Below are 16449 nucleotides of genomic sequence, written 5' to 3'. Positions count from 1 at the left end.
ATGGTTAATGTAGCATTTAAACCAAAACTCAATTGACACAATAGGACAGCAGTTGCTATATCCACACTAGACAAAAAAAAAGATCAGTCTAGCTGGGATTAGCACAGACAGCTGCTTTGTAGAATAGGCACAAATTTTCTCAAGATATGTAGAGAGTAATACACAGAAACACCACATGCAAATGTACTGTATGCAAATTTGAATATCCATCAGACATTTTCTTTGTTTCAGTTTGTCTTGAATAGCCAATCTGCATTTCTTTATGGTGATACAACTCTTATTGACAATATTGTACTGTAAAATATTTAAATACATCACTTGAATATATAAAAAGATGCATGTATTCACTAAGAATTGCTTTCTTAAAAATTATTTGCTTATTCCAATTTATTCTGTAAACATAGTTTGATATTAAAGCAACATGCTTCAAGATTTTTAGAAAACTTCAACAATGAGGAGTTGACTGTTTACGATAGAAATGAACAATTTACTTTCATTTTTCTTCCATTACAGCTGATTTGCTCCTTGAAGGGTTTAACAACTACCGATTTCTGTCCAATGGCTACATACCCATTCCTGGCCAGCAAGATAAAGACAACTTCCAGGAGACAATGGAGGCCATGCATATAATGGGCTTTTCTCATGATGAAATATTAGGTACGTTTTAAAAGGCTATTATTTTTCTGATTCCTAAATATATACAAATAGTCCTTGACTTACAACATCCTCGACTTACAACCGTTGATTTAGTGATTGTTTGAAGTTACAATGGTACTGAAAAAAGTGACTTGTACTACTTCACACACTTAACAACTATTGTGGCATTATCATGATCATATGATTAACATTCAGACTTTTGGCAACTGGCATGTATTTATGAAGGTTCAAAGGGTCATGTAATCACCACTTGCAACCTTTCCAGCAGGTTTCTGACAAGCAAGATGAATGGGGAAAACCAGATTTGCTTAATGATCACATAATTCACTTAACTACTGTGACAAAAAAGTTTGTAAATGGGATGTGGCTCACTTAACAGCTGCCTTAGCAACAGAAATGTTGGGCTCAGTTGTGGTGATAAGTTGAGGACTACCTGTATTTTATTTTTTTAACTAATAAAAATAGAATAAAACTATCATACCTAGGGGTATGTGGCATTCTGAATACTGAATTTAACATCTTAAGCATTTTAGTTTAAAATTTTACAAAATTTTGTATGAGGTGCCAAAGACGAGCTTTTGAAGATTTTGATAGACTGTTGTTGATTCTACCCCCGCAAAGGTCTAGTCATGCCAGTACCATGCTCTGGGTTCTTGTATGTGCTTATCTGTAGGATATGACCAGGATGAGCCTAAGGGAGGGGGTCAAACATGCCATTAGTCTCGAGTCCCTTCGCCCTTCTAGAGTTCCAGCCCACCTTGAATTATTTCTTATTTGCCACACATTTTCTTTGACTCTTAGTAGTTCAGATTCTTGTAACGAGCTTAAGCTTGCAATAAGCCTATATATTCATTTGAACACTCTGAACTCCTGGACTTGCTTGACATTATCTTTCTACATATTTTCAATTTGGTCCAACTACAGAATATATGGCAACTGGGATAAATATATTGGCCAGAAATACATGCATTTGCCATATGAACCTTTCAGTTAGTTTGGCTTGTAGTCTGTATATAAATCCAGGTGTTCCTATAGTTCATATTGATTCTTAAAGCCATCTTTGTCTTTTCTTGACTGCCTATTAATTAAAAGAGTAAACATTTACCTTAATTCTTTTTATTAAATATTTTGTTTTATGTCTTAGCTATGTTGAAAGTAGTATCCTCAGTACTACAGTTTGGGAATATTTCCTTCAAAAAAGAGAGAAACACCGATCAGGCATCTATGCCAGAAAATACAGGTAAAAGTATTTACAGGAAAAGGATATCCTTACTTTAAATTATTTATGTCTTATTATTATATACACTGCTCAAAAAAATAAAGGGAACAGTTAAACAACACAATGTAACTCCAAGTCAATCAAACTTCTGTGAAATTAAGCTGTCCACTTAGGTAGCAACACTGATTGACAATCAATTTCACATACTGTTTTGCAAATGGAATAGACAACAAGTGGAAAGCAGAGGCAGTTAGCAAGACATCTCCAATAAAGGAGTGGTTCTTCAGGTGATGACCACAGACCACTTCTGAGTTCTATGCTTTCTGGCTGATGGTTTGGTCACTTTTGAATGCTGGCGGTGCTTTCACTCTAGTGGTAGCATGAGACGGAGTCTACAACCCACACAAGTGGCTCAGGTAGTGCAGCTCGTCCAGGATGGCACATCAATGCGAGCTGTGGCAAGAAGGTTTGCTATGTCTGTCAGTGTAGTGTCCAGAGCATGGAGGTGCTACCAGGAGACAGGCCAGTACATCAGGAGAGGTGGAGGAGGCCGTAGGAGGGCAACAACCCAGCATCAGGACCGCTACCTCTGCCTTTGTGCAAGGAGGGGTAGGAGGAGCACTGCCAGAGCCCTGCAAAATGACCTCCAGCGGGCCACAAATGTGCATGTGGCTGCTCAAATGGTCAGAAACAGACTCCATGAGGGTGGTATGAGGGCCTGACGTCCACAGGTGGGGGTTGTGCTTACAGTCGAACACCGTGCAGGATGTTTGGCATTTGCCAGCGAACACCAAGATTGGCAAATTCGCCACTAGTGCCCTGTGCTCTTCACAGATGAAAGCAGGTTCACACTGAGCACGTGTGACAGACGTGACAGGATCTGGAGACACCATGGAGAACGTTCTGCTGCCTGCAGCATCCTCCAGCATGACCAGTTTGGCAGTGGGTCAGTAATGTTGTGGGGTGGCATTTCTATAGGGGGCCGCACAGCTTTCCATGTGCTTGCCAGAGGTAGCCTGACTGCCATTAGGTACCGAGATGAGATCCTCAGACCCCTTGTGAGACCATATGCTGGTGCGGTTGGCCCTGGGTTCCTCCTAATGCAAGACAATGCTAGACCTCATGTGGCTGGAGTGTGTCAGCAGTTCCTGCAAGATGAAGGCATTGATGCTATGGACTGGCCCTCTTGTTCCCCAGGCCTGAATCCAATTGAGCACATCTGGGACATCATATCTCACTCCATCCACCAATGCCACATTGCACCACAGACTGTTCAGGAGTTGGGGGATGCTTTAGTCCAGGTGTGGGAGGAGATCCCTCAGGAGACCATCCGCCACCTCATCAGGAGCATGCCCAGGCATTGTAGGGAGGTTATACAGGCATGTGGAGGCCACACACACTACTGAGCCTCATTTTGACTTGTTTTAAGGACATTACATCGCAGTTGGATCAGCCTGTAGTGTTTTTTTCCACTTTAATTTTGAGTGTAACTCCAAATCCAGACCTCCATGGGTTGCTAAATTTGATTTCCATTGATAATTTTTGTGTGATTTTGTTGTCAGCACATTCAACTATGTAATGAACAAAGTATTTAATAAGAATATTTCATTCATTCAGATCTAGGATGTCTTATTTTTGTGTTCCCTTTATTTTTTTGAGCAGTGTATATCTTATATCTGATATCTGATATTTAATTTAATAAATAAATAATTTGCTAAGCTTTATTTGTAGAATAAACAGAAGCAATTTTGGTGGTACAATAATATTAAGTGTTTAAATACAAAGTACAATTCTTATACTCTGTTAGCATGCCCATATTATAGCTTTCAAAATTGTTTTTTTGAATTCTGATATCAAGGCAGTTCTCTGAAAAAGTATTTGAACTATGATCTCATGGAAGACTTATTAGCAAGGTTTCTAAAATACAAGGAAAAATGTGATGTGTAACTGCATGAGTTTCAGTTTCTTAACCAGTTTCTTAGTGTTTTTTTAAAAATGAGAATATATATAATGTCTCTATATGTTGGATTAAACTGATGATTGAAATTATAGATCGTGAATAATGGTCAATTGATAGATTGTATGTGTTCAACAACTCAATCAAAGGAAAGTCCTCTGGAATTATAGTAAGAATTTTATCATGTTTCTAAATTATTATTTCAATTTCTAGTACCAAAAACACCTGGCGTACTTTAAAAGTTCTGTATTTTGTACTGGCTGCCTGATTTTAGGTCTTCCTTAGAAGAAAGGAAAGTATCAGTGACATGAATGGTGTTGAAATGTTTCTGCTGAAAGGACATAGGGAAAATTGTCTTTGGTAGTGGATTGGAAAACATAACAAATTCATATGAACAGGTAGTCCTCGCTTAAGGATCATTCATTCAGCAATCGTTTGAAATTACAACAGCGCTGAACAAAGCGATTTATTTCTCTGTGCCCAAACTTACGGCCGTTACAGCATCGCTACGGTCATGTGATTGCAGTCTGGGTACTTGGCAACTGCAGTCACACATACGACAAGTTGCCAAGAGCCTGGCATCATGTACAGTAATTGCTATTTGGAATCTTCCCTGCTGACTTCCTCAGAAAGTCAACAGGGAAACCAGCAGGGAAGGTTGAAAGCTGCCTGCTCTGGGTTCTGAGGGGATGGTTGAAAAAGATTTGTCCCCAAATCCAAGCAAGATATTTTGCATGGGGCACTTGCAGCAGGAGACTTTTGGAGCCAGCTGCCAGAAACGTGGGGGAGCGTTAGGCTCAGTTATGGTCACAAGTTGAGGACTACCTGAAAAGTACACAGAAGTATTTCCATGAACATGTGTTTGGTTTTCCACAATTCGCTTCTGCACAGCTTGTCTGTATGCATTGGGATTAGTAGGGAAGAGGGATTAAAGCATTTTACTCATGCTACTATTTGATTTCCATGGTTGAAGCTACCAATGACACCAGTTTTCAGAAATACTTTTTCTGCAAGTAATTTGGTAATTAGGAATGTGTGAAACTGTTAACATATACTAATGGATGAGTGCAGTTAAAATTATCACTTTTTTCCAAGTCTATCTTTGCTTGCTGGACTATAAAATTTACTGTTATTCTGGACTTAATTTAGTGATGTACATTTCAAATGGTGGATAATCATGGGATTCCTCAGTTGTTTTAATATCCCACTGAGAATGTCAGTAATGGGAAAAATAGCTTTTCTGAGAGTCAGGTTACATATTCCTGCTAAAAGAATATTTGCAAAGTATAGTTCAAGGGAAATGCTAGGTTCATGGAGGGTGCCCTCTTGATATATACAGATTGTCATTGATGCACAGTTGGCCCAAATGTAGATCGCTAAGAACATTCCCTATAATCTCTTAATATACAAAAATTTGACAGCAGAGATACGGATTTCATTTTTACTTGAAAATATTTTCCTGATGCTAGATAATCTGAAAACACTAGAGTATTTATACGTTGTGCAAGCAGTTGCTGAAGGAGAATTGTGATAACTGACTTCATTGCTTTTATTTGTAGTTGCACAGAAGCTCTGCCATCTGTTGGGAATGAATGTAATGGAATTTACTCGAGCAATACTCACTCCACGCATTAAAGTTGGCAGGGACTATGTCCAAAAAGCCCAAACCAAAGAACAAGTAAGCTAAAATACAGAATGATAGATCTTATTGTACCCGTCTGCTTCCAATTAACATATTTAGCATTTCCCTTTATCCTGGGAGGCAGGGGCAAGAGTGAAGATGATGGATATAATTTACATTTACATTATAGTAAGACTGTATCAGGTTTCTGTTGTGGAGCTTTAAAGTTTTGCTCTGTGTTCCAGAAGTAGCTGTCTCCGACTTCTCAAATAGTGCCTCTATGTTGAATTTTAGTAACTTCAGCAAAAGCAGTTTTGGATAGAGGGACTGAATAGTGGAGGCAAGATTTATATGTATGCAGCTCTTAGGCATGCCTTTAAGAGCACTTTAAATTTAGCATTGATGGAAGTTTATTCAGCTGAGAATGTTTAAAAAGGCATTTGGGCAGAACTAAGAAACCCAATTTATAAATTATGGAATTTTATGTCAGATGACTAATGTTTATAATTGGCATGAAAAGGAATATAGTTCCGGCTGAGTTTTAAAAATCTATCCTGTACATCTATTTTCACACATAGCTTCTCTTTCAAAAAGTTTGTTGCACAAAGAGATTTTAACGTTTTAAGGATAGGAATTGGATCATTTCCTTCTGCTATGATGGAGGCTATTTTTATCATAATACACTCATTATACACATTCACAGACACATTCTCTCACACAGACTGGTTCTTCTTAAATTACTTCAAACAAAGGGATTGTGCCTTCCTTTCTTTCAAAAGCATATAACTGCATACTGGAATTTACATTAACCAATACCATAACAGTGACAAAACTATTCTGTTCTGTTTCCCCAGCTCTGCTGTCTGGAGCTCATACACATTTTCCCATTTATATGTTTCAGTTTGGCGCTACCTTTAACACACTTCCTCTCCCTTTGCCACAGCTAGTGACAAAATGTTTCAGAGTTTACTCATTAAAACATCGTATAAGTGAATATGTTTGGGCAGCACTGTGAACTAAATAGGTAGTCCTCACTAACAGTGTAAATTGGGACCAGAAACTCCATCATTTAGCAACACAGGCACAAGCAAAAAGAAAAAAAGCAATGTGACTGCTGCTTAGAGCCAGCAGTTTCATCAATCCTTGTTAAGTTATTGTTAAGTGAGGACATCATGGCTTGCCACTTCCTGCCAACTTCTCCATCGACTTTGCTTGTCAAAAGCTGGCAGGGATGGTTACAAATCACACTCACAGAACCATAGGGAAGCTACGACAGCCATAAGTACAAGGACTAAGTACAAGGACTGATTGTAATTACCTCTGGTTCAGTACTGTCATAAAGTTGAAACAATTGCTGAATAAGTGGGAATTAAATGATGACCGCCTGTAACAGGCATCTGTAATTCATGCTGTCTGAAACAGTTTGTTACTTCTGTGCTCCCTCTCCCACGCAAAGTGCATTGAAAACTCAAAATTTTCTTTTCTCAATTTCCTCTCTTAAAAGCACTGTGACTGGAAATATGTAAGAGGCTTTTTTTTTCTTCCACCTTTGGATGCTGGAGTTTTCAGTACAAAAACTTAAGAGTACCTATCTGTTGACTTTGTCTTTGTATGTGTTTCTGAACAGTTTCAAAATAGTCCAGTATTGATTCTGAATTTATCCGAACCAATCTATATATATAAAAGCGAAATACCACTCCTACATCATCACAAAATCTCCAGAACCATAAAGCCTAAAATTTGAAATTTGGTTCTAGGTGCTCAGTAAGAAAGGATTTTTCGAAATGACCATCAGAGCATTAGATTTTCGTATATTATTAACACGCTCTGATGCTAAGGAGTTATACTCCCCCTCCCCACCTGAAAAGAAATCTGCAAAACACCAGCAGAGGAGAGGAGTTTCAGTTTCAGAGCACCAAGCAGCTTTAGTACAGAACAGTTGAGCTAAGCCATGCCCAGGCTCCTTGCTGTCTCTTCTTGCTCACAGAGCAAGTACTGTTTCGGTTTTCAACCAGCCCTCAACTCTCTCACACACTGACTGGACGCTAGCCAGATAAATACCGATGGATGCTGGTAGGCAGAGGCACAGTTTTTTCCCTTTATTTTCCTTCCCCAATCTAAGCCCGATCACATAGTTTCGTAGCGAAGCACGGGTATAGAGCTAGTTACTTTATATAAGAGCTATATAAATTACAAAGCTAGATAACATTTTTCCTAAAGTTCATACTTATATCATTTTTGCTTAATGCAACTTAATTCCTTTTTTACCTTTTGTATTCAAAAAATATTGTGCTAGGTTTCTTTGCAGTAAAATATTAATTCTCATCTTTATATGTTGTAAACTGTGATTTCTTCACGTTCCCTTCTAAAGGCAGATTTTGCTGTAGAGGCATTGGCAAAAGCTACATACGAACGTCTTTTCCGTTGGCTTGTTCACCGCATTAACAAAGCTTTGGATAGAACTAAACGGCAGGGAGCTTCTTTCATTGGCATCTTGGATATTGCTGGATTTGAAATCTTTGAGGTAAGCAAAGCAAAACCAAACTCCTTCAGTACCTATCGAATGTTATTGTTAACTTGTGTCAATCATTATCCATTCGTAGTATCAGTTGTGTATATCATATTATAAATTTCTGCAACAGTTTTTTATGCTAAACATGAGCTGCAATACACTATTAAAATCTGCATACCATATGTGATTACATTTCTTAGAGGCTTGAAGTTTGATCCGGCTCTTATTCTGACTTAGGAAACTTTCAGTGAGATGGCTTGCATGCTTACATATCTGTCATTTTCCTTATACATACTCCTCCGTCTGATGTTTGGTTAAAACAATAAATAATATGCTCTCTAAAATTTTCTTACAATATAGCAAATATTAAAGCTACACAACTAAAATTTACTTTTCTTGATTATTTTCCCAGTTAAACTCTTTCGAACAACTGTGTATCAACTACACGAATGAGAAACTGCAGCAGTTATTCAACCATACCATGTTTATCTTGGAACAAGAAGAATATCAAAGGGAGGGCATAGAATGGAATTTTATTGACTTTGGACTGGATCTACAACCCTGCATTGATTTAATTGAACGGCCTGTAAGTACTCAACTGCTAAATATGGGTTATTTCCATCATAGTTTTTTTATCACCCCATTTCCCTTATTGCCTGATTAACAAATTAGCAGTCTGGCCTTTTAGACCAGTGGTCCCCAATCCCTGGGCCATGGCCTGTCCGGAATTGGGCCGCGCAAATGGCAGGCGTGTGTGCATGTGTGTGCGTGCGTGCAAAGATCCATTATGCAAGCGGTGGGCAGTGATGCTCCTGCGCATGCCTGCTGCTCACATGGAACCATCCCTTCTCCTTCCTCCACTGGTCCACCAAGCCGGAAAGGTTGAGATTTGCTGCCTTAGACTACAACAATGTTTTAACATATTCAGATTGTTTAGTTCAAAATGAATCTTTCGTAATGATTTATGAAATAGTATAAACTAAACTTATATCAAATCTGTATTTCAGTCTTGTGATCCAAAGTGTAGCTATTCTAATATGTGGTCCTTTTGTACTTGGTTTCATATTCACAAAGTATCATCACTTGTAAAATTGAGTTTAAAAAGTTAAGATTTTCACAATAATTTATTTTATGTACTACTTGTGTTTTATGAAGCATTAATGAAACCATTTATGTTCTGACAGTTTTAATTATATAGTATACACTATAACAAATAATTTTATAGCTACAATAAGAGTTACAATAAATTGTTACTGGACTCTTTGGATTTATTACTTTAATCTTATTTCCTCTATCACCTGTTAAAATAGAAATCTTTCTGATTTTTATACATGCAATTTTTTCTGCTTTAGCAGTATTTTTCCCCATTATATGATAAATGTAAGAAGAAAATAAATAACTAGTAATAGTCTATGTATTTTAATTTTTTTTAATTAGGCTAACCCTCCAGGTGTATTGGCTTTGCTGGATGAAGAATGCTGGTTCCCGAAAGCAACTGACAAGACATTTGTAGAAAAACTGGTCCAAGAGCAAGGTACTCATTCCAAATTCCAAAAACCTCGGCAGCTGAAGGACAAGGCAGATTTCTGCATTATCCATTATGCAGGAAGGGTAAGAAATAATCACTGTATAGTCTAACCATTCTTCAGACTTCCCCTTTGAAGCGACTGTTGGAATTTAGATATAATACAGCTTCTAATTTGCTTACATAATCATGATTATAAAAAGTAATTAAAACATTTTTTAAAAAAAATGTGGTTGACAAATAGCACAAGATTTCTAGATCTGTTGCAGCAAACTAACTAATCCTTAGAATATCAATTACTGTATTTAATAATATGTGATAATGGAATGATGCTCACCTCCCTCCATTGACCTTGTTAATAGCCAAGCATTTATTATTAACCTAAAATGATTTCATTGAAAATGACCCCAATGAATAGAGGCATTTGAAGCTACTGATGTAAGTAGAAACAGTTTAGTTTTCTGGGGGTTTACTTAGTTCCCCATTTTCTTCATTCCAGGTGGATTACAAGGCAGATGAATGGCTAATGAAAAATATGGACCCACTAAATGATAATGTGGCAACTCTTCTGCACCAGTCTTCTGACAGATTTGTTGCAGAACTTTGGAAAGATGGTAAGAATCTGCTCCAGACACAGGAAAGATACAGTTCTATGTAGCCAAGCTACTTAGTGATTGCTCAAATATTGCTTACCAAAATTTGTACAGGTACTCCTTATTTATGACCAGAGTTGGGATCAGGACTTCCATCACTAAGCAATGTGGCTGTTAAAGAGAGTCAACATTGGACCATCCCAATTGTATTGTCTTTTTTGCTGAGGTGGTTGAATGATTTGTGTAATGATTAAGCAAATCCAGCTTTCCCCATTGCTTGTTGTAAGTCAGCTGGGGAGGTTGCAGATGGTGATCATGTGGCCTCTGGACACTGCAACTATCATTTATTTATTAAATTTATGTGCCACCCATTTCAAGCAGTAATGTGACATGATAAATACAGGCTGTTGGCCAAGTCTCCAAATTGCAGCATCTGACTGTAGGGATGTTTCAATGATCATAAGTGTAAGGACCATATATAAGTCATTTTTTTCAATGCCTTTGTAACTTTGAATGGTCACTGTAAGTCAAGGACTATCTGTAATTAGATACTCTGCTCATACCATACAAATTATTTCATTTATCTTTGTGTCATTATGTTTAGCTGCACTTTTTGTTCATGCATTGAACTGTTAGATACCATGTTTTTGAACAGAATTGCTCACTATTTTAGATTAATCTCTGAGTGATTCCATTACATATTAACTACCTTTGCTCCTTTATGACAATCACAAAAATTAAAGCTGTTGTTTCAGTCACTATTAATTAAAAATACCTAGTTTTGCTGTAAAATAGATGGCTGCAAGTTGTGTTTACATTTAACTCTCTAAGCCATTGGAGTGCAGGATATTATGCTAAGATATTTTATAAATTGCTAACATGTAATGTACATGATTAACACAAGCATGCTTTGACAGTAGTTTTTAGATTTGTCAAACTTATAAAGTAATGTGATTGAGTAGCAGTTATAATTTTGCTACTTAATTTTATGTCACATTATTAGCACAAAAATCCTATTGTATCACCAGAAGTCTTTCTAATATCCTTCTCATAATAGCCACTATCTACTGTCCTCCTTATATAGCATCCAGGTATAAACAAGATATGAACATAAGGGGGTATTGCATGCTTCTTCTGGTACTTGGGGTAGCTTAGCATATCATGTGTGAAATTGTTACCCTTCTTGAATTTGTCTAATCCCTTTTGTTACCCTTCATGAATTTGTCTAATCCCCACTCAGTGACTGTTAAACCACTCTGCGGTACTGAGTTTCAGAGGTCAACTATGCTATATGAGATACTTTATTTTCTTAGACCTTTATCATTCTTATTCAAGTTAATGAAATAACCCCAAGTTCTAGTATGATTGTGGGAGAGATTTCTTTCCTTGGTTTCTTTCCAAAAGAGCCTATCATATTGATTCCTTTACTTCCAAAGATGAAAAGTTGAAATGTTACAATCTTTCCTTTTAAGGTAATTCTAGTCTCTTGATAACTGGGTACAGAAAAGGAAAGTGTTCATTTCTGTGATATCCTTTTGAGACGTAATGACAACAATGGAATATAGGTGTCACATACTCTGCTCATGCAGCATATTTTGTTAAAACATTATGGTACAGGTTTTTTTTTCTAATTAAGAAAAATACACCCAAGATTGCTTTCAAACACGGATTTTAGAAGGTAGGTTCATGAATATCTAATAATTATAGCATTTTTCATATGAATGGCCATTTGGAAAGATTTTGTATGTTAGAAACAGCCAAAATATTTGCACTTGGCATGAATATATGGTGAATTCTATAACATCCATCTTGTGTTATCTTTCCATTTCCTTGATAGTTCATGAGTGTTGGGTATATTCATGTATGGCCATGTCATGTTATAAGCATAGGATGCTGGTCTAAATGCCTCATTGTGCTAACTATTTCATGTTGAAGGCCTGTGAATTGGTTTTGAATATATGTTGATATTTTGCACTAAACCTTTTATCAAAAAAATCTGAGATGACCATTTTATACAATTTAATGTTTACTCATATATAATTGTTGCTGCAACAGCTATTAGTCTTTTGAGTTCTGAAATGAATACACCATTCCTAATACCTATAATAGACTATATACAGTATATTGTTAAAGCTTCATTGAAGTTCTGAGTGGTGGTTTTTTACTAACTGGATTATCTTCTATATCTGCTTTTTATTTTTGCTGTTTCTGTGCCACAGACATTCACAATATTCAGAGAGCCTCTTTCTATGACAATGTTCCTGGTTTTCCTGATGCACCAGGTGAATGTATGAACGGGGCTCCTAAAAGCAGGACTTGAATCTATAGGAAAAATCCTGTTTTTTGCCTTTTGCTTATAGGCCAGCATGAACTTTTCATTTCATCCTAGCCTTAAGTGTTACCTGCACAAGGCAAGTGTTCTTGTGTGCATACTATTCAGTTGCTACTGCATCAAATGGTCTCATTTTTTTTCTATTGCACTTTGAAAAAGCTTGGCAAGTGAGTAGCTGCATTTTAAAACATGAGCTTGCTTTTCTGACACATTTGATAATTTTGGATATTTCAGTTTAGAAGTGTTGTTGGCTTAATTTTTTGCCTATGTTATATTTATACAAATAAAACAGCATTATTTGTCTTTATGTGGTGTGCTACATCTGAAAAGTTGTATAGCAAACAGAAATATTTTAATTTCACATGCCATTAAGTCAAAGTTTGCTATTTTGATCCCTGATATCGTACTCATCCCTCCTTCCATTCACAAAGGTAGCAATTTAATAATTTAATGTGTATATCATCAGAGTTGTCAAACTTTTGAGCCTTGCATAGGCAAAGCTAGAGCACATTTCGACAGCGTTTAAACTGCACAAATAAAATCTGGATTTTTTTTTAAAAAAATGGTAGCTTATTGCTCATAACTCTCTGGGTTATGAATCACAGTGAGAATCCCTGCTTTGAGGTACTCTGGAAAATTAAAATGAAAGCTACACGATCTGGCTGGCTTCCAGTCCTGCCAGGACAGTTCAAGGGCCACTAACCGAAGTGCAGCAAAATATTATGTACTCTATTTGAATTGAGCATTAGTGATTTACATTTTTGTCTCTACATCTGATACTACTTAGATATTTTTTTCTGTCTCTGCCTCACTTGTACACTATTGCTAACTCATATTTTCTTAATGTTTATTTCTTCCTTAAATTATTAAGCTTTCTGTTTATCGTTGCTTAAAATAATATTTTCAGTTTCTTTATTGTTTACTTTAAAGAAGAAAAATATTTTGCTAATTTTAAAACAGTGAATAAGCAGGCGTCTTTAATCACTGAATGGTTCCTGTGGAGAATACCAACAAATCTGATTCATGCAAAACAAAAAACACCTCTACTCAGGAGGCTAATAGCATTTTATCTGGGGAGTCAATGAAGAAAAACGGAGGGTGGGGGGTGGGGAGAAGAAGGCTCAGATTTGGCAAAAGAAATCTCATGAAATATTAGCTTTCACTTCTCAAGATATTATGTGACTTTAAATGTGAAAGTTATAATTTCAAGTGATTTTGATGTTCGTGTCTGATGCCTCCTATGATTTGTTGCAAAAATACCAAAATCTCACTGTATATTGTAAATTTTTGGCCATCTGTGTAGGTCAGGGGTCCCCAACTGCTGGGGCCTACTATCGGGGCCTATTTAGAATTGGGCCATATGAGTGGCAGGCCAGTGTGCATGCATCCGCATGCAGCTCAATTTTGCATGAGCAGTGGGCTGGTGCCTACACATGCTTGCCTACACATGCTTGCGCAGCTCGACTTGTGCAAGTTGAACTGCGTGCATGTATGGGCACACCAGCCTGCCACTTGCATAAGTCAAGCTGCATGTGCACCAGCCCATGTGGCCAGTTCCCCATGTCCCCACGGGGCCACCAACCCGCATAGGTTGGGAACCGCTGGATTATGTGTGTATATCTATATGCGCGGGTTCTAATAAAAATATTTCTACAAATATTGTCAATGGGTATTGCAAATGTGTTGATGCCCATGACACTATCACTATACATGGTTTTTTAATGAATAAATAAATTTTGGCTCTGCTGTAAATTAATATTCCAGTCTTGGTTGACAGTAGAACCTTGTTTATAACATTAGGGGAGATGAGAAAGGCCATAGCTTTTAGGTCCAATACATATCAGTCCTGATCCCATAAAAATCTTAGCGTCATTGAAATAGTGACAGGATGAGGAATTCTGGAATACAGAATATGTCAAACCTAACTAAATATAGGTTTTTCTTGAACTAGAGCTTCAATGAAGACAAAATAAGAATCCATAAAATAACCAGTTATCTTTCTTAGGACTGAGCAAAATGGAGTCTAGCTACCCATATTTCTCCTCGATGATTCAAAACAGAACAGGGAGGCACAGTTAAATATTGCTTTTGTTATAACAAATATGCTAGTCACAGTCCAGTTAATCAGCACATTTGAGAACCAGAGATATATTGACACCTTTCTTCAGTGATGTTTCTGCTAGACCATCTGGAGTGTGAATTAACACTTATTCAAATATAAGCATGTATGAAAGCAGTGGGGCAGAGTGTGCTGGATTAGTAACAGAAAGTGTAGGGAAAATAAAAATTTCATGCCATTAGCTCTAGAATTCCCCCATGCAATATTTTGCCTTTCCTTTCATAGCCTGCTTGATTTCTATATTTATAACTTATATTTACCTATATTAAATTTAAATAAAAATTAGTATTAACAAAACTGCCTTGGTACTATAACCCTTTATAAATCTTATGAAATATTTTATAGTAGTCTTATAATCTATTTTATAGGGAATGTAAATGAACTTGAATGTATCATTATTGCATTAAATTATTATGACAGATCCAAAGTATGGAATTGTGACTTCTTGATAAAAATGACATCTGCTTATGTGTTGTACTTGAAATTGCTATGGCCTCTGAAATCTACATGCAAAACAAATCAAATATTTTATGAAACTTGAAATTTAAGCTATTAATTAATTTTAGCTTTGATTAACTTGACATTGCAGAGTTGATTTTTCCCATGATCAAGCATAGCATTAATATATTTGAAATCAGACAGAATTTTTAAAGTTACAGAATAAATTTCTTTAGTACCATGAATTGCTATCCTGTCAGCACAACTATTATTTTTAGGATATATACATTTTAGGTTTTTTTAATTGTAATTTACTCCCCCCTCTATTTCTTTTAACCATGTACAACAAATGCATTTCATTTATTAAGGAAAGATACTTAACTCTTCATTCTATTTAGGAAACATGTTAAGTACATTTTTATAAGTACATTTTTATTTAACTGCACAGATTTTTGAGACAGTGAGATGTTAAAAGATTGCTAATACCCTGACTAGTGTAATTCACAAAAAGCTAGGCTACAGCATGTTCAATTCTTTAGAATGACAGAGTGATGGTCTCCACCCCAGCTATTTTATTTCATTTCTGCTTTATTTCTGGCCCAAAATATGGCTCTCTGGTTGCTTGATATTTCTCCTCTGAGCAGTAGTTGTCTTTAGGGTTAATTTTATTAGAATGGATTGATTAAATCAATTTTTCCACATTTTATTTTTCATAGAAAATTGTTGATATTTCATCTGAATTAAGGACAATATGACAAGCCACATAACTAGTATTTTGGGATGTAGTAGGAAAATATAATGAAAAAGCTTAAAACTCATATTTTATGTTGCAGTTTTATAGGGAAATACTGTACTTTATTTCAAGCAAAGATACTGTAATATTTTGTCTTTAATGCAGAATTTAATTCATTTAGTCATTTGCTTTGGCTATATAATAAATTTTCAACATTATTCATTCTGTGCTCGCACTTGATTCTTGTCAAAAAATTATTTTAATTATACAAAGGGAATGGCTATAGTGCTCCTAAAAGCAAAATAGTAACTTTTGTTTTGTTCTTTCTAGTTCATAATTGTCAAAGCTACGGTATTTTTGCCTTGCACATTGCTTTCAGTCCGGCTACTTCCATGCATACCTATTTGCTTTGGCACAGATGGCACCTTTCAATATTGTCTTACAGAACATTTATTGCATCTTTTATTTATACTGATTGTCTTTATTTATGAATCCTATATGGACCAATTAACTGTACATTCTTGTTGCCTGCAGTGGACCGTATTGTGGGCTTAGATCAAGTCACTGGAATTACAGAGACTGCATTTGGCTCAACTTACAAGACCAAGAAGGGGATGTTCCGTACAGTAGGACAGCTATACAAAGAATCACTCACCAAACTAATGGCCACACTACGAAATACTAACCCAAATTTTGTTCGCTGCATCATTCCAAATCATGAAAAGAGGGTATGTATTGTTACA

At 36.3% G+C, this 16449-nt stretch overlaps 1 protein-coding gene across 4 annotated transcripts in view; it reads left to right on the top strand.

Moving 5' to 3' along the window:
* Positions 1-16449, top strand: part of MYH10 (myosin heavy chain 10) — a 77991-nt gene that overhangs the window by 33386 nt on the left and 28156 nt on the right. For all 4 annotated transcript variants that reach the window (XM_087924716.1, XM_087924715.1, XM_087924717.1 and 1 more), the window contains 8 exons: positions 514-657; positions 1802-1897; positions 5393-5511; positions 7826-7978; positions 8379-8552; positions 9404-9577; positions 9991-10105; positions 16241-16434. In XM_087924716.1, the coding sequence (XP_087780842.1) occupies positions 514-657; positions 1802-1897; positions 5393-5511; positions 7826-7978; positions 8379-8552; positions 9404-9577; positions 9991-10105; positions 16241-16434 (1169 nt within the window). The remainder of the gene's footprint in view (positions 1-513; positions 658-1801; positions 1898-5392; positions 5512-7825; positions 7979-8378; positions 8553-9403; positions 9578-9990; positions 10106-16240; positions 16435-16449) is intronic.

The sequence above is a fragment of the Pseudonaja textilis genome, chromosome 2 (assembly GCF_049901715.1).
Source record: "Pseudonaja textilis isolate UNSWEBS1 chromosome 2, rPseTex1.2, whole genome shotgun sequence".
Lineage (NCBI taxonomy): Eukaryota > Metazoa > Chordata > Lepidosauria > Squamata > Elapidae > Pseudonaja > Pseudonaja textilis.
The sequence above is the reverse complement of the archived record's forward strand: the minus strand, read 5'-3'. Positions and strand labels throughout refer to the sequence as shown.